Source organism: Centropristis striata, chromosome 17, assembly GCF_030273125.1.
Source record: "Centropristis striata isolate RG_2023a ecotype Rhode Island chromosome 17, C.striata_1.0, whole genome shotgun sequence".
NCBI classification, from domain to species: domain Eukaryota; kingdom Metazoa; phylum Chordata; class Actinopteri; order Perciformes; family Serranidae; genus Centropristis; species Centropristis striata.
The window spans coordinates 31,036,156-31,061,976 of NC_081533.1; the positions used below are offsets into that span (position 1 = coordinate 31,036,156).

General features: G+C 37.7%; 1 protein-coding gene and 1 long non-coding RNA gene across 2 annotated transcripts; one reads left to right on the forward strand and one right to left on the reverse strand.

Moving 5' to 3' along the window:
- On the forward strand, positions 1 to 3,363 carry ing2 (inhibitor of growth family, member 2). Its single transcript, XM_059355377.1, has 2 exons — positions 1 to 289; positions 2,448 to 3,363. The coding sequence occupies exons 1-2, from the start codon at positions 145 to 147 to the stop codon at positions 3,146 to 3,148; spliced, it is 846 nt and encodes a 281-aa protein (XP_059211360.1). The 5' UTR covers positions 1 to 144; the 3' UTR covers positions 3,149 to 3,363.
- Positions 3,364 to 19,697: 16,334 nt separating this feature from the next.
- LOC131990008 (uncharacterized) lies at positions 19,698 to 24,757 on the reverse strand. Its single transcript, XR_009396015.1, has 3 exons — positions 24,201 to 24,757; positions 21,555 to 21,978; positions 19,698 to 19,819 (listed from the first exon to the last, which is right to left on the reverse strand). It is a non-coding gene; the product is annotated as an uncharacterized LOC131990008 (long non-coding RNA).
- Positions 24,758 to 25,821: the final 1,064 nt, after the last annotated feature.

Here is a 25,821-nt window from a genome sequence, read left to right on the forward strand (position 1 = left end):
GTGACTTGAGTTTTGTTTGAAGTGAACTGCTGCCTGGGACTGCCCTACAAGCTGCAAAGTCGCCAAGCATTTGATTGTAACAATATATTTTTCATATTCACTCCTTGTTTTTTTTTTTTAGTGCCTCTATGCATCGTAGCGACGATGTTAGGCCATCACTATCCAAATGCCGACAAGTCGCAACAACTGGTCAACTATGTGGAGGATTATCTGGAATGTGTGGAGTCTCTGCCTTTGGACATACAAAGAAATGTTTCTCTGCTCCGCGAAATTGATGCAAAGTATCAAGGTATTGTGTTTATGTTTTTATCATTCATTACAACTGCGTGTGTACAATTGGCAAACATTATCTGCAGTCTAACAGGGTGTGCTGAAATGGTGGAGCAGGCAGGCGCGATCCTTGTGTTCCCATTTTGCAAAAAAAACCGAGCGCCCCTTGTTTCATATCCAACATTATTACCATTAACATTAATGTGACGAGCTGTAATATGGATGTTCAATGTGAAACAAGTCACACAACCCGGATATACTCCGTCCTGCTCTGGATTTGACACCAAACTCAATGCAAAAAATATGCAATTCGATATTTCGCTTTCTCTGCAAAGACACACATGCATAATAACAACATACCAGATCGGAATTGAATAATCGGTGTCTAAACGCAAATTCGGCGTCATTATATTGCAAAGACTAGCACCATGTAATAATAAAATCTGAACTTTTTCAATAGGTACACACTGCCGCCCACCATGGTGTTTTCGAAGGGTTTTTGTGCGAATATGAGGAAAAACAATGAATAAACTTCGGAATGAATTCGAGTTAAATGCAGCTTAGTGTGTTTAATGGATGCCGAAGCCCAGAACATACAACACAGATGTGTAGAAGGTAATAAACTGTGTTCATTGAGGTGTGAAGCCATGACGAACATGCACTGCTGCTTTTTTTAATGTAAAAACAATCCTAATCGATGCTTTATATGTATTTATATGTCTTTATATTAGCAGCCTTCGGTAGCATAAGTTCCTCCTCACCACCGACACATAATGACATGTAGCGGTATAATAAAGGGAGCATTACATTTGGATTGTTTTACACATCTTGGAGGGTTAGAGAGCGTCTGCTGCTCCTCTCGGATCCGTCGAGTGTGAGTCGCAGAGCCGGAGAGCTCTTCTTCTAGGCAACCCCCTCCAACGGCTGCCTACGTCATTTCCGGTAGGCAGGAACTCACTGCGGCTAAGCCCCGCCTCCTTTTTTTTTAAAGGCAGTTGCTTTCCTAAACATTGCATCACTGGCTCCCTCTCAGTGGTGGGAAGTAACTAAGTACATTTACTCAAGTACTCAAGGGATGTGTCGTGAACATTAATGACACTTTGAAGTAACATTAAAGCTCATGATACTTGTCATGTCATGTTTATGACAGGCTTGTGTCACTCTTATGCAGACACCTTCAAAATAAAGTGTTACCATATCTTGCTTAAGTCACAAAGGCATGTTCAAAAAATTGCATTAAAAATTCATTTATTTCTCTTAAGTTACATAATTCTCCATATTTCTTTTGTTGACTGCTGTTTGTCTGTCTGTGCTATTGTTGTAATTTTATATATGTGTGTGTGTGTGTGTGTGTGTGTGTATACAGTACAGGCCAAAAGTTTGGACACACCTTCTCATTCAATGTTTTTCCTTTATTTTCATGACTATTTACATTGTAGATTGTCACAAGGCATCAAAACTATGAATAAACACATATGGAATTATGTACTTAACAAAAAAGTGTGAAATAACTGAAAGCATGTCTTGTATTTTAGATTCCTCAAAGTAACCACCCTTTGCTTACTAGAATATAAGACATGTTTTCAGTTATTTCACACTTTTTTGTTAAGTACATAATTCCACATGTGTTCATTAATAGTTTTGATGAATCTACAATGTAAATAGTCATGAAAATAAAGAAAAACGCATTGAATGAGATGGGTGTGTCCAAACTTTTGGCCTGTACTGTATATATATTTTGTTATGTTATTGTTGTTACTGTTGTTGTTATTGTGTTTTTACGATCTTTACTGTGTTTTACTCCCTAGCCCACCTCCCCTTCCCTCAAGTGGCCCTTGTCGCTTGTCAGGCCGCCATTGTAAATAAGAATTTGTTCTTAATGACCTGCCTGGTTAACCCATTGACGCCTGAAACTTCCTGTAAAACCTCTGGGCGATTTTAAAATAAGCCCCTAAAACCTGAAGTTTTTCTGGAAATTCAACAGAAGTGTCAACGCTTCTACTAAATAATAGATTTTTCAGCCTCTGTAGCAGATAGAAATGAAATTCAAAAAGTATTTGAGAGCTTGTACAAATACTACAAAACGACGTATCTGCTTTCCAGGCTTCAATGGGTTAAATAAAGGTGAATGAATGAATAATTAGTAAAAGTGCTTGTCTTTGTATTGTACTTTGCAGAGGTGCTGAAGGAGGTGGACGAAGTGTTTGAGAAGTACAAAGGCGAGCAGGATGCAGCTCAGAGGAAGCGTCTCCAGATCCAGCTGCAGAGAGCCCTGATCACCAGCCAGGAGCTGGGCGACGAGAAGATCCACGTGGTGACCCAGATGACGGAGCTGGTGGAGAACCGCTCCCGCCAGATGGACTCCCACTCCCTTTGTTTCCAGGAGCCCAGCGAGGCGGAGCGCCCCCCCGCGGAGCGCCGCTCCAGCATCCAAGACGCCCCGGCCCCCGAACGCACCTCGGCACGCCGCCCGCGACGCCAGCGCAACAGCGAGAGCCGCGACTCCAGCCACCCGTCGGCCAACGGCTCCTTGGTGGACGACCCGGTGGAGGAGCTGTCCATCCCCCCGCCCAGAGAGAAGAAGTCCAAGTCGGCCAAGAAGAAAAAGCGCAAGGCCAAACAGGAGCGGGACGCCTCGCCGGTGGACTTCGCCATCGACCCCAACGAGCCCACCTACTGCCTGTGCGAGCAGGTGTCGTACGGGGAGATGATCGGCTGTGACAATGACCAGTGCCCCATCGAGTGGTTCCACTTCTCCTGTGTGGGCCTCACCTACAAGCCCAAGGGCAAGTGGTACTGTCCCAAATGCAGAGGGGACAATGAAAAGACCATGGACAAAAGCCTGGACAAAAACAGAAAAGACCGCCGGTCCAGGTAGTGACCCGTCACACTCATCCGGAAGATGTCTTCATCCTAAGGGTTAGGACTATCGGCTCTAGTCGATAACAGTACTCGTGATGTTGTAAGAGCACAATCAAACACCATTAGTAGCAGCGCTTATTATTAATCAAGGACAATAGTCAGGCGGCTTAGCTAAATAAAGGGGACACGCTGGACAAAAGCACCATATTTTTTCCACATGCTCTCTATCACCATAGGTTTCAATTTTTGGTAGGAGCCACTTCATCAAGATGGCCGATCCGAGATGGCACCCATATAAAGTCTATGAGAACCAATACATCTTCCAAGCCACTCAGAAGGTTAATCTTGGTGTCAAAATCTACATTTTCTGGGTCAAGGAATCATTTAAAGCTGTTGAGAATATCACTAGATGATTAGTTGATCAAATAGAAATGTTCATTTTCACCCAGACTGGTAGGCAACTCGCTTCAAGTGCTGCGGCAGAGAATCCTGAGCTGAAAATGTTTGGAATCTAATAATCATGTAAATACATGGCCAAAATGAACATATCTATTTGATCATCTAGTGATATTCTCAGTAGCTTTAAATTATTCTTTGACCCAGAAAATGTATATTTTGACGCAAAGATTGACCTTCTTAGTGGCTTAGAAGATATATTGGTTCTCATAGATTTTATATGGCTGCCATCTCCGATCTGCAATCTTGATGAAGTGGCTCCTACCAAAAATTGAAACCTATAGTGATAGAGAGCATGTGGAAAAAATTTGGTGCTTTTGTCCGACGTGTCCCCTTTATTCCCAAATCTGGTCCTAAGCCGCCTAAGTTGTGATTGGACTTGTGCTGTTGCATCACTGATCGTCCCCTCTGGCTAGAACTGTCCTGTAGTCCGTCGGGAGGCCATCAGCTTGAAGCTGCCATCTCCCTTAAGTGTTCTGCTTTTTGTGAGACTTTTTTTTAAATTTTAACTTACAGGAAAATCATGATTTCTTTTCCTTTTGCCATCACTATTCATTCTGGACAAGATGATAAGGTGTTCCTGCTAAATGATCATTATTTCTTCACTTTTTGGATAAATAAACTATTTCTTCCTTTTACTTTAACTTTCTTAATTGTACACAGTTATTTGAAATCAATGTCTGTTTATACAATAATGGCTGTAGAGAATAACCGACACATGTAATATGTTTACAAGAGACTGATATTTAATTGAGGAGACTGATGTTGATGGGACACTGGAAAAAAGATGACATGTTTGTGGACTTAATGTTTTCACTGGTTCACTATCACTATTGTGTAATTTAAAGAAGAAAAAAAATCATTAAAACAAAGTCTAGACATTCGGTTATCCTTTAGTTCTCTTTTTTTCTTAATCGTGAAATATTAAACAGGTTTTGTCCACAGATTGAAGCGAGTCAGTGCAGTCTGCTGGGCTATTAGCCAAGATTGTTTATCACAATCCACATTAGTCTTTTTTTATTGCCATGCTAGCAGCACCTCTTTGTGCTTTCAAAGAGACATTCAAACTTTTCATATTGCACATTTATCAGGCTAAAGTGTCCTCCTGCTCATCTCTTCAGTTTATGATGGTGGAAGAAGTATTAGGATCCCTTACTACTACACTACTGGTCAAAAGTTTTAGAACACACCAACTTTTCCAGAATTTAATTGAAAATGATGCAGTTTAATGTCTCAGTGTACTCTGAAATTAATGCACATTTGCAACATTTAAAATTCTTTATTGAGCATGATAGTGTTTTGAAAGTAAAAAAAAAGATTCAAAATCACATTTTATGTTGGACTAAAGGACTAAAAAAAGACACAAAATGACCAAAAAAAGACACAAAATGACTTACAAAGACATGAAAAGAATTCAAAAATGGACAAAATAGCCCAAGACTCCATAGAGTTAAGTTGTTAACCCATGTCTTGTTCTCTGAAAAAGGCCTACTTGTATAATTCTGAAATGTACATTATTTTTCAGTTTTGGTTAAGCTTACCTTTTTTATTTACCTCTGGCAGTTCACCACTTACCTTTGTACCCTTTCAAGCTGTTCATTTGACTTGAACTGCTTGAATTTCAATAAAAAACTGGAAAAATTGGGGTGTTCTAAAACTTTTGACCGGTAGTGTAAGTAAAAGTACTAATAAAACACTGTGAAATTACTCCACTACAAGTAAAAGTACTGCATTCAAAACTTACTGAAGTAAAAGTACAAAAGTATCAGCACCAAAATGTACTTAAAGTATCAAAAGTAAAAGTACTCGTTATGCAGAATGAACCCACTCAGATTGTTTTATATGTTCTAAATATATTATAAGATTATTTGTATTGATGCATTTATATAAGTAGCATTTTACTGTTGTCCAGATATGACTAATGTTAACTACTTAATACACTGTTATGTTTTATAAATGTGTAATCATATTAAATATATGGTATTTTTTCATGTTGAATCTGAAAAGTAACTAAAGCTGTCAGCTAAATGTAGTGGAGTAAAAAGTACAATATTTGCCTCTAAATGAAGTGGAGTAGAAGTATAAAGCTGCATAAAATGGAAATACTCAAGTAAAGTACAAGTACCTCAAGATTGGACTTCAGTACAGTACTTGAGTAAATGTACTTAGTTACTTCCCTGATGACCGCACATTAATGACTGAATGACTCTCAAGTCTAACCGTTACTTAGATATTAATGCTAACATGCTACATGCTAATTGTAATCACGTTACAAGAACCATAATATTGACATGCTAGCATTAGTACGTCCCCTGTGACTGATTTATTATATATGACACTAGGTTATTGTTACTGATGCACAGTGGTGGAATGTAACTAAGTACATTTACTCAAGTACTGTACTTAAGTACAATCTTGAGATATTTGTACTTTACTTGAGTATTTCCATTTTATGTTACTTTATACTTCTACTTCACTACATTTTGAGGCAAATATTGTACTTTTTACTCCACTATATTTAGCTGACAGCTTTAGTTACTTTTCAGTTCAAGATTTAACATAAAAACATAATTAATATGAAATGTTTGCTAACATGTTAACATGTTTTAAATTGAACATCATAAGAGTATATTAAGTTGTTAAAATGAGTCCTACCTTGAGAAAATTAAAGCGGTCCGTACATAAATGCATCAAAAATAATAACCCAACAATATATTTTTAGAACATATGAAACAATCTGAGTGGGTCCATTCTGCATAACGAGTACTTTTACTTTTGATACTTTAAGTACATTTTGATGCTGATACTTCTGTACTTTTACTTCAGTAAGTTTTGAATGCAGGACTTTTACTTGTAGTGGAGTAATTTCACAGTGTTGTATCAGTACTTTTACTTAAGTAAGGGATCTGAATACTTTTCCCACCACTGCTAATGCAGCAGTATTTTACTGTTAGTTTTAAAAACTTCACATACAAAGCTAGTTTAGTCCAGACCAAGAGGTTGTTCCCCTCTAAAGGCTCACAGCATGAATCAGGAGGTTGTGAGATGAATAATGGGAGAGGAAAGAAGAAAAACAAAAGAGCTGCACAAATGTTTAGTTTGGAGATCTCTTTTGTGAAATAATGAATAGTTTCACCTCTTGAGTCCACAAATGGAGTTAACAGAGAGGTTTAGTGCCGAATCTCTCTCAAGCAACTCAGGCATTTGAGCTGCACACTGCTTTTTTCCAGTCTTTTTTTTAATATGTGGCCAGCAAGCTTAATTTTCAACATTTCATTGTATTTCATATAGTTTTATGTAGAATCCTAATCTAAAAGAAAATGTGATTATAGTGATAACTAGAAAATTTCCTCTGGGGGAAATTTTGAAAGGGCCACGGGGGCTACTGCCGGTGTGTGTACACTATGATGAGATTCTTCAGAGATTTCAAACAATTAATACTAGTAATGTTATGATACTATATAATATACAAGGAGCACACCTACAACAAACATTCCTCTTCAAGTATTTATGTATACAGCAACCTATGCCCTTTAACCTCAAAATGTGTGTGTGCGTGTGTGTGAAACATTTGTATCTGGAGGAGTGTGCGCGCTTACGCGCGCATGTGTGTGTGTGTGTGTGTGTGTGCGTGCATGTATCTTTAACTGTTATTACATTAAATGACCAGTGTGTGTGTGTGTGTGCGTGTATCTTTAACTGATATTACATTAAATGACCATTGTGTGTGTGCGTGCGTGTATCTTTAACTGTTATTACATTAAATGACCAGTGTGTGTGTGCGTGCGTGTATCTGTAACTGTAATCACATCAAAACATCAAAGCGTTGGGGTCGACCAATCAGAGCAGAGCAATCAACAGAATTAACAGCTGTGGAATCTTCTGGCAGAGTGAAAGCAGCCAGAGGTGGGCAGAGTGAAATTTCTGGCCTCGAACAGAAAGCATTTTTGGCAAAACCATAATACCTATCATTGATCCGACTTCACTTTGAGCGTCCTGAGTTCTTCCTGAACCTCTACATATGTTTTTTTTTAAGAAAAATGAAAAAATAGCTTTGTTAGAGCGATGTAAAAAAACAGTTAAATCTCACTTTTTCTGAAATCTTCCTGCGTTTTTAATATGGGAGCCAATGAGGCTGTTGGTGCATGTTGGTGGCGCATCTGTGCGTCCTACGCCCAAACTATAACTCTGACAGCTTTACCAGAGGATTGTGAGTGAGAAGACAAATTTTCCTACATTTCTATGTATAAATTATTTCTGTAGAGTGGAATTTGCGGCCTGGAGCGCAGTTTTCAAATTTATTTTTTGACAGTTTTACCTCTCCCTCTACACTCTGAGCGATGACATCACACACTGTGACACAAACATTCCGTGCAATACACACCCATTATAATCTCAGAATTTCTCCAAAAATGATCATGGTCATTGAACAGGGATTGATAAAAAACTATATGACCTATCGAAACGCAAATTAATACACCAATACACAAGACTTGTGTCTACTGTTTAAAGTTTAAATGGAGTCTCTAGGTGAAATTATGCCGGAGAAGTAGACGTCTTCAATTATTGTTCTTTTTCGCTCATTTTTTGTCGGCTGTCCCATTCATTTCAATGCAAAATTTTGGGCAGTTTTTCGCGACTTACGTCGCGAAAAATTCGTATTCCATAGAGAAAAGTAATAGCACACCGATCCCGATCAAACCGCACGTTTTGATATATAATTTGTAGCGGGACGAAATTGCGTCCGCAAGAGGAATTAGAAGAAATCCACAGTATAACAGTAGTGCTCGGGGCGAAGCCTACAGCTATTGCTGTATGGGACCAGTGCTCGGTGCGATTGCCCCGAGGCCCTAATTATATTTCCAACTGAAGTAGAAGATATAAAATGGAAATAATAATCAAATAATCAGACAGGACAACTTCCTGAAAGTAAAGCACTTGAATTAGTGTACTTGGTTACTTTCCAATACTTAGACTGATTGAGTCTGACACTGTAGAGTGACAATCTGGACCAGCCCAGATCACCATCTGCCCTCTGCACGTGTGGACAGTAACAAAGTACATTTACATGCTCTGTGTGTACTTTACTCTAGTGTTCATTATTTTTGGAAACTTGCTACAACACTACATTTGAAATTTGTGCTTTTGACTCAACTCCACAATTACTTTAAAGCGTAGCCCTTTGAGGCAAATCTGTGATTTGTGATTCTGGGATATATCAATAAAATGTAATTAAAATTAAATTGAAGTGTTGCATCTCTGTTTTTATATCCTGTACAGCACTTTGTGTTGCATTCATTGTATGAAAAGTGCTTTATAATAAAGTTTTAAAGTTTGATTTGGGTTGACACTTAATCCCCTTTTCTATTCACCATTCATTACAACATGGTCTCACAGGAATCCGTGAAATAGCCACGGATTTGCTTAACTCAAAATCCGTGGAATAGCCACGGAATCACTCAAATTTCCGTGAAACTGACACGGATTCCGCTACAATGCAAGTTAATGACAGTCATATCCCGTGGCTATTCCAACATACAAAGTGATTATGTACATTCACTGAGTGAATATTTAGAAAATAAAACATATATTTCTCGCTAGAAATGTGATCAAAATCCATTTTTATGCAGAAGTCAAAATACTGATAAACCCAATTTTCACGAGTCCTCCTCCTCTTCCTCCTCTTCCTCCTCGCTGCTGCTGGATTCTCCAAACAGGTCCTCATGTTGAGAGGCTTGAGTTGCTGAGCTGACATTGTTGGATGCTAACCTGGCTGTGATGAGGGCGGGGCCGTGGCTGAGGCCCAGCAGGACACAACTCTGGCCACCAGGAAACAGCCTCATACAGCCGACAGGAGCATCCAGAGAGAGAACACTGAGGACCGTACAGGCCTCAAGGTCCCACAGGCTCAGCTGTCCTGCAGTAACACAGCAACATAGTAGTCACTTTAGCACATGGAGTCATTCATGATACAGACGATACAGGACACTGCCTGCCCGCACTACAAGACTGCAAAACAGTTTCTAGCATAGAGCTGCGACATTATTAAACTCCACTCCCACTCTACTGCCACACTGATACTCCCCATCTCATCTCATACACACATGATTGCACTATTGCACTATTGCACTTAAGGACTTGGACTTTTTAAAACATTGTCACTTAGATATATATTTTATTTATACATATATTGCTGACAGCTTTGATAATGTTGTAGGGCTGGGCGATATGTCCCTAAAAGAATATCACGATATTGCAGGCTTTTTTTGCGATAACGATATTCTTGATGATATTAGGAAATGCTTAAAAAGATATAGATTTAGTCTGTATAAATAAATAAATAAAAATCTAAAATGTAGTTTGAAGTGCAAATCTCAACAGTTGACAAATACAAACATTTTTACTCTTGACTCTTGAGTATGAGCAAATAATAAAAATAACCATTTAGGGGTTCTGGAGGCATATTTTAATGACATTTTGTAAAGAAGAATAAAGGTTCTTGTATGTTTTATTTAAGGCATCTTATTTTGACAGTCTTCTTGTAAATTCTGTGGTGGATTCTCTTAACACACTGTGCTCTTATTTTGAAAGCTGCATGTGTTTAGCGACAGGGAGTAAGTAGCTTTTTGTGATTAAAACAACTTTAACCACTACATCAAGAAGTAGGAACGCTGCCAATATCATGATATGCATTTTTTTTAACCATAAAAAAAATATACCGATATTATCGTGAACGATACGATATGGCACACCCCTATAATGTTGATAATGTTGTGTTTTTGTTTTAAGTATTTTTCTATATTGATATTTTGTACTGTGCAACTGGAGGAGGACTGCTCCAAACAAAATTTCGTTGTCTTGTACAATGACAATAAAGTTCTATTCTATTCTATTCCTGCATATATGACATCACAGTTTTTCGCAGTCGCTTTGGTGCATTTCTCACATCACTATTAACATTTGCACAACATTTAGTCATTTGTGCTCATCATAGTAGCAGTTTCTCCTTACAACCCATTACAAATGCTTTTGGACATGCATCAATTGCTTTCATACAACTCTCTGCTGTTTTATAACATTATCATTGCAAGTGACACAGTTTTGCAGGTTATCAACTAGGTTTTGCAGTTTGTACTAATCGTTTTGAGAAATGCATTAACTGTTGTGCAAATGTTAATGCACCAAAGCAACTGAGAAAAACTGTAAAAATCAATGTCTGTACTAATGTATGTAGTTGTGTTCTTAGATTAATTTCTTAGGTAACCGTGGGGATGATAAGTTACACCACTGAAGATTTCAGCTCTGATGAATTTGGCAACATGTTGCTGTTACTGGTGGTAGCAATTGTGTTTTAACACAAGTGATACTTGTATCGACTCTTGTGACACCCACTGGCCCCAAAAGCCTTTTTCAGATACACAATCATTATAAAAAAGTGCTGTGGAACTCTGAGGACATTTTTCTGAGTATAATCATAATTAAAAATCTGGTCCTTAAAATTAATACATTTCAAAAAGGCTTTTCAGTCAATTATTTCCATCCCATTCATGCAGCAAAAGGGCCAATTGGCTCAGCCAGAGAACTGAGAGAACAGAAAAAAACTGTAAGTGTGTGCTTGGACCAACTTTAGCCCTGTATTTAAAACACAACACTCCCATTCATTTGAATGAGGCCAGTCCAGCAACGCAGGGTTGTCCAGCAGAAAGGCTCACCAGGATCAACTTTTGCTGCAACACAATGTCATCCGGCAAAGGTTTGTGTTGGCCAATCAAACACATTAAATTACTTCCAACTGTTCATTTGTGCAATAATATTTGAATTATTGGCAAATTTCTTACACACACATTTTGTAGCATTCAAAAATGACTTGAACATCTTTTTCAATCTTTAAAAGAAGAAGAAAGAAAAGGCAGCTGGCTTTCTTTATTGTATATTGATTAAAACCCCTTAAATTTAATAAAAAATGTTTAAACACATTTTTGTATCGTTTTATTTATATTTACTTTTTATTAATAATTTTGTGTGTGTTTCCTCTTCTCTTTATTATAAAATATTAAATATGCTCTTTGGATTTATTGTTGGATGTGTTTCAATGATAATAATGCATGTTAGTTTTTTGAAAGTTTCTAAAATAACAAAAAGTTTGTGTTAAACTTAGGAAAGAGCCACCACATAACATCTCAATGTAATCCCTGAATTTAAGATCTTAAAAAAAGACTAAACCGGTCAGCCTTTCAATAGAAAACAATCTTTGCTTAGAGGTTGACTTTTCTTTTACTAACGGATTGATTCATTTAGGATTATGCTTGGCACGTTAAAACTTGTTGAAAACTAGTTGGACCATTAATACAGCTCTCCACAAAATATCCTGTATATCAGCCAGATCCCACCCATACCCACTTGTGAATCCACTGATTTCACTTGCTTGGAAGTGTGAAAACATGCTGTTATATGGCACCTTAATGTGAAACAGCCTTAAGGAAACAGTTTGTTTTTAGCACCAGAGTGTGAAGACAAACACACCTCCATCAAGGAGCTTTTAATAACTTCCTTAAAGGCTGTTTCCACTACAGACCAATACCCAGAATGAGGCGGGTCTCACTCGCCGAAACGCCCCTAATTTGAATATGAGCCACTCAGAGCGGTCTTTTGACAGGACTTTTTTTGGCCCTGTGGAAGAGCAGGGTTGTTTTTCTCCCCTGAAAAAAGCCTGGTTTCTGATTGGATAGAACGCTAAGCAGGATGTGACGTAGTACTTGACGCCACAAAAACACCCGCCAGTAAAAGCCGGCGAAGTAACTCAGCGACTTTGCTGCTATATTTAGCGTCTTTTCAGACCCCCTTAGCTACTATTTTTTTTAAAAGCGACTGGCGACAAATCCAGCAACTTTTTCTGGTATTATTGGAGACTTTTGGAGACTCCTTCTTACTCTTCTTAAGGAGCAGCAGGAGCCAGCGACTTGTTAAGGAGAGTAAGAAGGAGTCGAAGCGGCACAGTCCTCCTGCAGCAGTCTCTCCCAGCTGCAGTCACAGAGCCGGAGGGGACGTTAACCCCTTAGCGTCCGGTCTGCAAATTGCTAACAGGCTAACAGGTAGCTCTGTAGCAGTACAGTGTGTATGTGCTAACAGGCTAACAGTTAGCTCTGTAGCAGTACAGTGTGTATGTGCTAACAGGCTAACAGTTAGCTCTGTAGCAGTACAGTGTGTATATGCTAACAGGCTAACAGTTAGCTCTGTAGCAGTACAGTGTGTATGTGCTGCAGGAGACACGGAGACACTGTGCATAATTAGCCATGCTAACACAGTTAGCGACGGCGGCCACAGTTGCGTTTCCCGTGTTTAATCTGTCCCGTATGTGATCACTTCTATCGAAAACTTCAATCGAAAACCATACGTCACCTCCGGAGTCTCATAAATCCCTCTGGGGGCCTTTTTGTATTGGAGACACGCAGAGTGAGCGGACATTTGAGAGGGCGTGGCCTGAGACTTTCCCGGTGGCCACTCTTCCTCCTAAAGGAAACACGGCTCGTGTCTTGTTTCTCACCTGACAGCAGGATGGCTCTGGTTCCTCCCTCTGTCATGTAAAGTATACTGGAGACTTGTATCGTCAGGTTTCCATAGCCAACGATGCTACAACAGTTTCTCTTGAAGGGGTCCCAGACTTCCAGTCTGTCAGAACAAATTACACTGATTATTATTACTAATTATTAACTAGAACTAACACCTCATGGTTGTATTCTTCCGTCAACCAGCTAAGTTTCAGTTTGCATCCACACTGCAAAAAAAGAACTCAAAATTTCAAGGCAACAAACTTCGATAAAATTTTAAGTTGGACAATTAAACTAAATATTTTAAGTTTTGTTTTTGAGTTTGCTCAACTCTGAATTTTTGTCAACTCAACTGTAAGTTGTACTAACTTATAATTTTACATTGTAATAACTTTTAATCCTTACTTCTGCTAACTTCTGCAATGTGCTGAAGTGGCACGATTGTAACGCCGCTATGAAATGTCAGCTAATGTTGCGACCACAATTTTGAATTAGCATTGATACGCTAATGGCTACTCTTGTAGCTGTAACAAGCAGCAGCGCTAGCATCAGTTAGCCGCTAGCATCAGTTAGCCGCTAGCTTTCGCTAATGACCGAATTTCACCGCTTTCCTGCATTTCACAACAAAGAAATAAGAGTTAGCAGAACTATTGTCCCTTGTTGTGAACCCCAACTTAAAGATATAAGTAACAACAACTCACAAACTTGTTTTTGAGCAGACAACTGGCTTCCTTTGTTGTGCTAACTTACATTATTGCCCTAAATGTCAATAATTTATATTTCCAAGTTTTACCAACTTAAATCACTGTTTTAGGTCAAAAAATACAAGTTGGCTTTTTTTGCAGTGCAGGTCTGTCCAAACTCATGTAGCCATGGCTTTAGACAATGCTTCAAATTCTTCAAATGGGTTCTTCACATGCTTCAAACGTCTCAGAAGATCTTTACATCTTCACCACGGTTTTAAGATGGACACCCAACATTACTTGTCACCAATTCAGCATCAGTCCTGATGCACGGATGATAGCATTTTCTTGCAAAACCTTAAGACAGGGGTGTCAAACTCTGGCCCGCGGGCCAAATTTGGCCTGCGAGTCAATACCAAATTATTATATTATTATTGTACTATAAAAGCTGACCCGCCGGTATTATACGGCGCATTTACCGCTAATACTACAAATCCCACAATGCCCTGCTGTTGTTTTGGCGCGTCAATCAGGACAGGACCCAGAAACGCTCCTCTGTGACAGTCGTCATAGCAACCTCAAGCTAGAGCTGTCTCCCAGCTACCCCTTCCCAAAAATGGCGAAAAGAAAGGCAGAATTTATTAACCTGTTGAAAAAGTTTATTTTGATATTTAAATCAGAAGGATGCAAATAGAAAAGAGGCATACGATTTTTATTTAATTTTTATTTAATAAATTAATGACATTGATGTGTTTTTTATTTGAAATTCGATTTTGCATGTCTGCACTATTTAGTTATATATTGTATGTTTATAAGCGTTGCTGGTTCCATATTTAATGTTAAAGCAAAACATGTTTGGTATATATTAAAAGGTTTATTTGTTCAATGTTGGCCCGCGATTTTATTCAAGTTTTAAATTTTGGCCCATTGTGTATTTGAGTTTGACACCCCTGCCTTAACATGTCACAGTGAAGTTGACCTTTGGATATAAAATGGCATCGCTTCATAATTTCTTCCCACTAGACATGATGTAAAATTTGTCATGATAAGCATTTGAATTCTTGAGTTTTAGCCAAAAACTTATCACAGTGACCTTAACCTTTGACCTGCAACATCTAATCAGTTCATTTTTATGATAGACATTCATAGCGCCCAATAAACGGCTCTGGACACAGTGTTAACTTGGTGAACAACGTGGCCAAGTCACTCAAAACAGATAAACAGTTACCTGTTGCTCCCAGCGACCCCGAAGACAACTCTATCTGCGTTATCTGTGATAGCGACGCAGCAAACTCCGGCCTCACTCCTCAGTCTTCTCATCACCTAAAATCATTTGGACAAAGTATAACCTTACAAACACAAATTCATACAACAACAAAAAAATGATGTGAGCATTGGTCCAAAGTTTTCTTTTGTGAATGTTGTATTTTTGAACATGTCCTGTACTATCAGCGCTCAATAAAAATAAATGTCAAAAAAAAAAATATATATATTTCTGTTCAATTTTTGGGTCTTTGTCTTTATCCTTGTATCGAAAATGGTATCGAGTATCGAATATTTTCCTGAGTATCGGTATCGAGGTTGAAAATTTTAGTTTTGTGACAACCCTACTGACAAATACAATAAATAATTGCTTAAAAAGATAGTTCAATAAACTTAATTCAAGCTACACTGTAAAAAATGTTTGTAGAAATTACAGTAAAACACTGTCAAATTGCATCAGAAATAGGTCGTAAAATTAAACATTGTACATCACCGTAGCAGATACTTTTAATTACTGTCAATCAAAGAATAGTATAAAACTTTAAATTCTACTGTCATAAACTGTAGAAAACACACAGTTTTGCTGTAAAAATATAAATGTTTCATGTAAAGTTAATGGAGAAATACCATGATGACACAATTATCCTAAAAGTAATGGGATTATTCAGTATAAATTACAGTTTTTGCTGATATTTACATTTACATACGCTCACTGTATTTTTTACGGTGATGTTCTGGCAACCACAGCTGCCGGTATTTTACCGTAAATTAAACAGATTTTTTTTACAGTGTATAAAAAAAATTAAAAATGAACATACATTTCCAGAGTCACTTTGGTGACTCTAAATTGCCCGTAGGTGTGAATGAGAACATGAATAGGTGTCTGTTTTGGATTTTTCATTAGTTTTAGTTTTAATTTTGTTGTGAATTTGTTTTCAAATTCAGTTAGTTTTAGTTAGTTTTTAGAGTGAGTTTTCTAGTTTTAGTTTAGTTTTTATTTTTTGAAAATGCTTAGTTTTAGTCACAGGCAGAGCCAGCCCACCGCTCCTTGGTGCAGGTCCCACAGGGTGATGGTGGGGCTCCTCTGCTCCTGGTCGTAGCTGCTCAGCACCAGGTGGCTGCCTGTGGAGGTCAGAGCTGCTGTGTGGAGGCTCAGCTGGGATGTTTCCTCCTCCAGGGTGTGAAGGTGTTCATGTGTAACCAAACTGAAGACACTGAGGTGGTGAGCAAAATAAGAGCACACCACCACCTGCAGAAGAAAAGTGTGGAACGTAGAGGAGCAACAACTACTGACAACGTAATGAAGCATATAATAAACCCATTAACCCTCTGGAGTCCATCTATTTATTCAAAATACATGTTATATTTACAGTAATAACTTTATTTATATATGATATGTAGACAAGCTGAGAAAGCCAGTTAAAGTTCAATCATAGGAGCTTTCACAGTGTCCCATTTATGTTTCTCGACCATTTTTAAAATGTGAATTTTCTTTCTACAATGAAAACTATTACTATTTTTAATTTATATGCAAATAGACTGTTTTTGCAGTTTTATTATTTATTATTAGGGCCACGGGGCAATCACACCGAGCACTGGTCCCATACAGCATACAGTCTGCTGATGATAACATTAAGTAGAATTTGTATTTGGGTAATAAAACCAGCATTTTTAAAATATCAAAACACCCTGTATCATAGTCATGTTTTTAACGAAATCAATACGTTTGGAAATCGGTCCGAAATTCAGCAAATAATTCTACTTTGAGATTAAGGAGTACCTCTTTCCTTCATAAATTGATGCACCGCTGCCTTTAAATGTGAATTTTCTTTCTACAATGAAAATGTTTTTATTTTTATTTTTAATTTATATACAAATATGTTTTGCAATTTTATTATTTATTGTTATTTCTGCTGTTTTTGTGTGTATAAATGGGATTTTTTTTATTTTTTAAATGGTACATTTCCATAGACACCTGTGTCTTTTGTTTGTATTTTTGGTTCCTGGCAGCTTTATACTTACTATATTACTATACATACTGGTAATTAAAATAAAATGAAAAATATGACTGATAGCTGATAGCCAAGTTTGTGTTGAGAAAAAGGAGCCATGCATGTGATGTAAGGACAGACTGAAAGATGCTAAACAGAGACAGAATTCATAGGAAGTTGACAAATTTGAACCAAAATCTCCTGGACTTCAGAGGGTTAATCTCAAAATGTTCATGCAGTGACATTATCATATAAAATAAAATACTCCTGTTATAATGTATGGAGCACTTCAGCACTGCTTTATCAACCTAAAACATGGAAATATTCTTTACAGATGTGTACCTGTTGATCCTCACTGAGCAGGTACTGGTCTATAGAGTTGTATTTCTCTCTGTCCAGCCTTCTTCTGGTCTCTCTCTCCCTCTGAGCCTCTTTCACCAGCCTCCTTTTCTTTGCAGACTGGCTCTCTGTTCGAATGTCCCACGGCGTCACTGTGACAGGCCAGAGTTACTCAGATCTACAGGCCTATGCAGACATGTTGTATGAGCCATATTCATTTTTTGTATTCATGTAATTTTGCTCCATGCCTCTGGGGGGAGCTGTGTTTGCTGTGTGGCTCAGCTGACCTCGGGTCAGCTGTGTTGGGCCATTTAACCTGGGGAAACCCAGACACCGGGGTTGCTGATTTGGGAAGCAAACAGTTTTCGAGTGTGCCCAGTTTGTGCCCAGTTTATGCCCAGTTTGTGCCCAGTTTATGCCCAGTTTATGGCCAGTTTATGGCCAGTTTATGGCCAGTTTGTGCCCAGTTTATGCCCAGTTTATGCCCAGTTTATGGCCAGTTTATGGCCAGTTTATGGCCAGTTTATGGCCAGTTTATGCCCAGTTTGTGGCCAGTTTATGCCCAGTTTATGCCCAGTTTATGCCCAGTTTATGCCCAGTTTGTGCCCAGTTTATGCCCAGTTTATGCCCAGTTTATGCCCAGTTTATGGCCAGTTTGTGCCCAGTTTATGCCCAGTTTATGGTCAGTTTATGGCCAGTTTATGGCCAGTTTATGGCCAGTTTATGCCCAGTTTATGCCCAGTTTATGCCCAGTTTATGGCCAGTTTATGGCCAGTTTGTGCACAGTTTATGCCCAGTTTATGGCCAGTTTATGCCCAGTTTATGCCCAGTTTATGGCCAGTTTATGCCCAGTTTATGGCCAGTTTGTGCCCAGTTTATGCCCAGTTTATGGCCAGTTTATGGCCAGTTTATGGCCAGTTTGTGCCCAGTTTATGCCCAGTTTATGGCCAGTTTATGGCCAGTTTATGGCCAGTTTGTGCCCAGTTTATGCCCAGTTTATGGCCAGTTTATGGCCAGTTTATGGCCAGTTTGTGCCCAGTTTGTGCCCAGTTTGTGCCTCGTATGTATTAGTATTTTGGTCTTTGATATAAGGAACAATTCGGTTTGTTGTTTTTGTTACATTTGTATATTATGAGTTAAAGTCATTGCCGCTGTATGACTGGAAAATAAATCAGTGAGATATTTTGTAAACATTAGTGCACTTTCTGTTTTTTATATGTTCGGAGCGCACTGGGCGCACGTCTAAACTAAATCATCTTTGTTAGCAACCAGTACTAGACTTCTTTTAGGAATTAGTCAGTACACATGTGCTATCATCTAACCAGATATTAGTCAAGACTGATTTAACAGGTTATATGTTGTTATATCAGCAAGGTTATAATAGTTTTGGATTTTTCATTAGTTTTAGTTTTAATTTCGTTCGTTCGTTTAAATGTTGCAAATGTGCATTAATTTCAGAGTACACTGAGACATTAAACTGCATCATTTTCAATTAAATTCTGGAAAAGTTGGTGTGTTCTAAAACTTTTGACCAGTAGTGTAGCTGTCTATAAATTGGTTTGGATTTGTGAAAGGTCATGTGTCATGGAAAAGAAAATTAAAGAAAGTGGTGATGATGATGATAATGATGATGATGATGATAATGATGATGATGATGTGTGTGTACCAGTGGTGGAATGTAACTAAGTACATTTACTCAAGTACTGTACTTAAGTACAATTTTGAGATATTTGTACTTTACTTGAGTATTTCCATTTTATGTTACTTTATACTTCTACTTCACTACATTTTGAGGCAAATATTGTACTTTTTACTCCACTATATTTAGCTGCCAGTTTTAGTTACTTTCCAGTTCAAGATTTAACATAAAAACATAATTAATATGAAATGTTTGCTAACATGTTAACATGTTTTAAATTGAACATCATAAGAGTATATTAAGTTGTTAAAATGAGCCCTACCTTGGGAAAATTAAAGCGGTCCGTACATAAATGCATCAAAAATAATAACCCAACAATATATTTTTAGAATATATGAAACAATCTGAGTGGGTCCATTCTGCATAATGAGTACTTTTACTTTTGATACTTTAAGTACATTTTGATGCTGATACTTCTCTACTTTTACTTCAGTAAGTTTTGAATGCAGGACTTTTACTTGTAGTGGAGTCATTTCACAGTGTTGTATCAGTACTTTTACTTAAGTAAGGGATCTGAATACTTTTTCCACCACTGGTGTGTTCAGAGGATCAGGCAGCTCACATGTTGTCTCTCTGTGTGGTGTCTCATTGGGCTGCAGGCCCTGCTGGACGCTGCTGCTGCTGCTGCAGAGGAGCGACTCCCTGTGAGAAGGTTTGATCTCATGTCTGATAGAACCAGAGTCCAGATCCCAAAGGACCAGATGATGTCTGCAAAGACACCCAACAGACAGAAACCAAACAGTTGAAACAGACTGATGAAGGTTTGTCTAATACATTTATTAGCATGTTTGATACTTTTACTTTTATATTTTTATTTCTTAATCAGTTCAGTTCATAATCTGCATTTCAATGAAATCTGTGTGAGGATATTTAGTGGATCTAGAGGAACTGGAGTGGAGGAATAAAGATAAATATTTACTTAGAATATTACTGGTGGCCTGTAAGAAATCAATAACAAAGAAATGGCTGAAGAGGGAGGCACCTAGTGCAGATGAATGGATTGATATTGTGTACAGTATCTTTGTAATGGAAAGAATTACTTTCAATTTAAGAACACAAAAAGAGGTATTTATTGAAAATTGGCAAAAATGGATTACATATGTCTCTACCATAAAACCGGATTTCAGGTAATCTCAGATTGGACGATCAGAATACTTTCATTTCTTTGTACCTTTACCCTTTTTATTTTATTTTATTTATTCATTTATTTTGGGGTGTTTTCCAATCCCCTTTTGTACACTTTTACTTTTTTCTTTGATATTTTCTGTATTTGTCTATAGGTCTTCATGTTGATTGTTTGTTTGTTCATTTCAAAAACCAATAAAAAGTAAATTACAAAAAAAAAAAAAAAGAAATCTGTGTGAGGAATGTCATTCATAGAATCCATCAAACCATCTGGAGATCAGACAGTTATTTTAAGTGGCTGAGAGATCTGGGACTTGCAATAGTTGATGCAGATATTTAGAAAATCTAACAATGTAACAACATTTCTGAACTTAATTGAACATCACTTATTGTCATGAAGCATTGTGATAAAGTAGATCTGCACTTTATCTGCAATGTGCTTATTAAAAAAAAATTAAAATGAACATACATTTCCAGAGTCACTTTGGTGACTCTAAATTGCCCGTAGGAGTGAATGAGAACATGAATAGTTGTCTGTCTCTATGTCTCTGCCCTGTAATAGTCTGGAGACCTGTCCAGGGTGGACCCTGCCTCTCTCCCAGTGTCAGCTGGGATCTGCTACCTGAGATTAGATAAGCTGTTAAGGAAAATCCGTGATTGAAGGCCTAAGTCAGAGGTGTCAAATTTGGCCCGCAGTATAATTATATTTGGCCCGCAAGGCAATACCAAATTATTATTATTATACAGCGCAAATAATACTACAAATCCCAGAATGCTCTGCTGGTGTTTTGGCTTGAACACAGTAGATCAGTGTGTAGCAAACTGAGCAACAATTAAAGTTGTTTTTATTTTTCTTGCTAGTCCAAGGCTTGAATGGTTGCACATTCATTGAAGGATTTTATTATTAGTCATTTGGTTTATTATTGTTATTTTATTCTCACATTTATTTTTAGCCTGTGGAAAAAAGATTACTGTTAAATTTAAATTTAAAGAAGGCCGCATATAAAATAAAGGGACATACGATTTTTATTTAAATTTTATTTAAGAAATGAATGCCATTGATGTGTTTGTTTGTTTTATTTGATATTCGATTTTGCATGTTTGCAATATTGAGTTATATCAAGCTTTGCTTGTTCCATTTCGTTTGAACTTGTTTAGGGCAATTTTGTCAATAAATATCAATGTTGGCCCGTGACTTTGTCCAAGTTTTACATTTTGGCCCACTGTGTATTTGAGTTTGACACCCCTGGCCTAAGTGGTGTGTAGTATCCCTAATAGAAGCCTTTTCACGCTCCCTGTATTTCACATTGACTCTCACCTGGTCTCCGATAGTCCCAGAAGAGTCCGTCCATTCTCCAGAACACGGTACTCCTGCTGAGGACCGGGATGGACCGTGATCCCAGTCAGTCTCCTCACATAGCTCCGCTTAATCAAATCATACACCAGGAGAGTCTGGGGGGTCAGACGTGTCAGTTCTGTTAATCTGACAGGGGAAATGAGCAGATGAATAGAAAAGAAATGACAGGAAAGAGAGTCAGACCTGGAATGGATATGAAGAGGTGTCCATGCTGCAGTTGGTGCTTCTGTCTGTAAGGATGTAAAGTTTGAAGTCATGTGCCAGCACCACGTCAGTTGTGCTGTAGAGGCCGTGCTCCACTCTGACTGGTCGGCAGGAAAAACGCCGCCTGGTCAGGTTCCACACAGACACCGTCCCAGCTCTGACGGAGCGGCACACAGCATACCTGCCAGCAGAGAGAGACAGACTCCATCAAATAACATCATATGACCTGATAGCATTCACTACTCTGCTGGCCAAAAAAAATGGAAATGGAAATGGATTTAAAATGGAAATCCACAGTCCCACCTACCTATTCACACTGGGTTAAGGAGGTGCTTTATTTTCTTAAATTAGAGAAAATTAGACTGACTTTGACTGGTATGGCTGTCTCATTTGAGAAGTCCTGGAATCCCTTTTTATTTTATGTCAATAGCACAAGATGTCTGATGACTGTGAATTGAGTACTGAAATGAGCTGAGCCTTTGTTTGTTTGTTGTTTGTTTGTTTTCCCTTTAATTTTATTTACTTATTTTTTGTTATCTGTTTTTTTTACTACAATTTTTTTAAATTAAATATGTATATGTATATATAATAAGTTAGGTATTTGTTATTTCTTATTGATTTTATTTATTTGATTATTAATTTACTTATTTGTATTATTATTTATTTGATCATTTTATCTATTCTTTTATCACAACCCATCTTTTTTTGTTTTTCCTTTGTTTGTTTATCTTTACTTTTCAACTATATTTGCCAATTTCTTGGGGCTAGGTGCCTATGGGAGGGGGGTGGGGGGTTGGTATCTGTTCTGTCGTATGTTGTATTCACTTGCAATTACTGGTGTATGGAACAGTATTGTTGGTTTGTTTTATAAAAATGTAAAATCCAATAAACAGATTGTTAAAAAAAAAAGGAACATCATACCAAGCTACAGCTACAGGCTGTTCGAGACCTGAAAATATCAATTATTTAGCCTTACCCCATGTTCTATTCTCCTTAGGGAGGAAAACCACAAATATCAATGCGACAAAGTCACATTATAATTAAGTCCAGTAAAAAAACATGAGATGATGTCTTGCATCTCCTTTTGGAAATACCTGCCATAGTGGTAGCACTTATAATGTTATTAGAGGTGCTGTGTTAACTTGTATCAAATTCATTCATTCATTCATTCATTCATTATCCTTTATAACTTGGGTCGCAAGGGAAAGAGACAGACAACCATTCATGCTTTCTTTCACACCTATGGGCAATTTAGAGTCCCCAGTTAACCCTCTGGAGTCCATCTATTTATTGAAAATACACATGTTTTATTTACAGTAATAACTTTATTTATATATGATATGTAGACAAGCTGAGAAAGCCAGTTGAAAGTGCAATCATAGGAGCTTTCACAGTGTGCCATTTATGTTTCTAGACCATTTTAAAGATGTGAATTTTCTTTCTGCAATGAAAATGTTTAATTTTTTTTTAATTTATATGCAAATAGACTGTTTTGCAATTTTATTATTTATTATTTTTTTCTGCTGTTTTTTGTGTATAAATAAAAATGGTACGTTTCCATAGACACCTGTGTCTTTTGTTTGTATTTTCGGTTCCTGGCAGCTTTATACTTACTATAATACTATACATACGAGAAAAAGGAGCCATTCCTGATGATGTAAGGACAGACTGAAAGATGCTAAACAGTTACAGAACGCATAAAGTTTACCCCGTTCAGGGCTGTCTTTCTAGAAACTTTTGTTGTCTCCTAAGATTTTCCATGACAGTTCATCCCAAGACTACTGTTAACATACAATCACCATTGTGACCTTTTATTTTGAAGGCCTAACTCATCCTGACAGGAAGGTCATTAAATGGAGATCTGAAAAATTCCTCTTCTTTTGGAATTAAAACTTACTTTAAAACATTGTTTACCTCCTTCAACCAAAAAGCTGTGAAAACGTTTAAGTCTGTGCTCCAAATGTAAAATATTCAGTGAACTTGTTTGAGTTTATAACTAAAAGTACTTTTATTTCATAAACCTCCCTCGCTGTGTATTTCTGTAAAATGTCTATATCGATACTGTTGTTATTTGTAACGGTGCACTTTGCAAATAAAGTTGACTTTAGGGGGGGAAAATCCTATTTTTGGCTGTATTGCGTCCTTCGGTGTTGTAAACTCTGGAGGCGAGCCTTCTGAATCAGCTATATATTAGGGCGTGGTATTTTAAATTGTTTCAAGCCGCTGCATTTATCAACAGCCGATTATTGTTACGCTGTGATTGGCGAGATACGAACGTTTGATAAATCACACGTGAACCCTGTCCTAAGATGAAATATACGCTCAGATCTGCACTCGTTTCTACGCTGGTTTGATAAATGAGGGCCAGTGTGACTATGGTCAGTTCTACCTCTCAGTACCTACCTCGGGGTTCTCCCCATAGGGATGATCTCCTCTGTGCCCTCACTCCTGATCTTATGGATATTATAGGTAAGAGCCTGGTCACTGATCCTGGAGGTCAGATCCCACAGGCGAAGGTACTTTTCTCCACTGCAGATCCCAAGACAGTAGCGCAGATCAGAACACAAGCCTGAAAGGAAAGAAAATATCCTGTCTTACAGCTCCTCTGACCTCAATGCTAGGTAATAATGCTAAAAGATGCTAAAGCTACACTACCGGTCAAAAGTTTTAGAACACCCCAATTTTTCCAGTTTTTTCTTGAAATTCAAGCAGTTCAAGTCAAATGAACAGCTTGAAAGGGTACAAAGGTAAGTGGTGAACTGCCAGAGGTAAATAAAAAAAGGTAAGCTTAACAAAAACTGAAAAATAATGTACATTTCAGAATTATACAAGTAGGCCTTTTTCAGGGAACAAGAAATGGGTTAACAACTTAACTCTATGGAGTCTTGGGCTATTTTGTCCATTTTTGAATTCTTTTCATGTCTTTGGAAGTCATTTTGTGTCTTTTTTTTGTCATTTTGTGTCTTTTGGTGTCTTTTGTGTCTTTTGGTGTCTTTTTTTTGTCATTTTGTGTCTTTTGGTGTCTTTTGTGTCTTTTGGTGTCTTTTTTTGGTCATTTTGTGTCTTTTTTTAGTCCTTTAGTCCAACATAAAATGTGATTTTGAATCTTTTTTTTCACTTTCAAAACACTATCATGCTCAATAAAGAATTTTAAATGTTGCAAATGTGCATTCATTTCAGAGTACACTGAGACATTAAACTGCATCATTTTCAATTAAATTCTGGAAAAGTTGGTGTGTTCTAAAACTTTTGACCAGTAGTGTATATGTCCCAGGTAAAATGTCTGCAGCGTGTCCAGTTGATGAACACCAGGGAAGGCATGGAAATAACTAGCTGTTCCTAGTTAGTCCTTAAATCATTAAGGCACTTTATCAAATTTTCTTGCTCTAGAGGGCACATCATCATAATTTATTATATGAAGGGGCACCCTAGTAGTCGCGACCCCCAATTTAACATGCATGTTGTCCGCAACCCTTGCTCACTGAACAGAATCTCACACGCACAGATCAGATCACCCAAAAAAGAAACAAAATGACCGAAAAAAGGAAACAAAATGACCAAAAAAGACACAAATTGACCAGAAAAATGATCAAAAAGACACAAAATGACCCAAAAAAGAAACAAAATTACCAAAAAGACACAAAACGACAAAAAACAACAACACAAAAAGACCAAAAAAAGGAAACAAAATTACCAAAAAAGACACAAATAACACACAAAATGACAAAAAAACCCCACAAAATGACCAAAAAAAAAAGACATTAAGTGACCAAAAAGACTAAAACACATTAACACATGAACACATTAACACAGTGGAGATAGAGCTGACTTCCAAAATGATTTGGCGACCCCCAGAAATCATCTCGAGACCCCAATTGGGGTCCCGACCCCAAGGTTGAGAATAGTTCTCTAGAGGGCACCCAATAATATTTTTGCATGTGTAAAGGGCAGCCGATAAGCCACTTCCTCTTGTTTTCACCACTCTAGAGCAGCTATTCTCAACCTTGGGGTCGGGACCCCAATT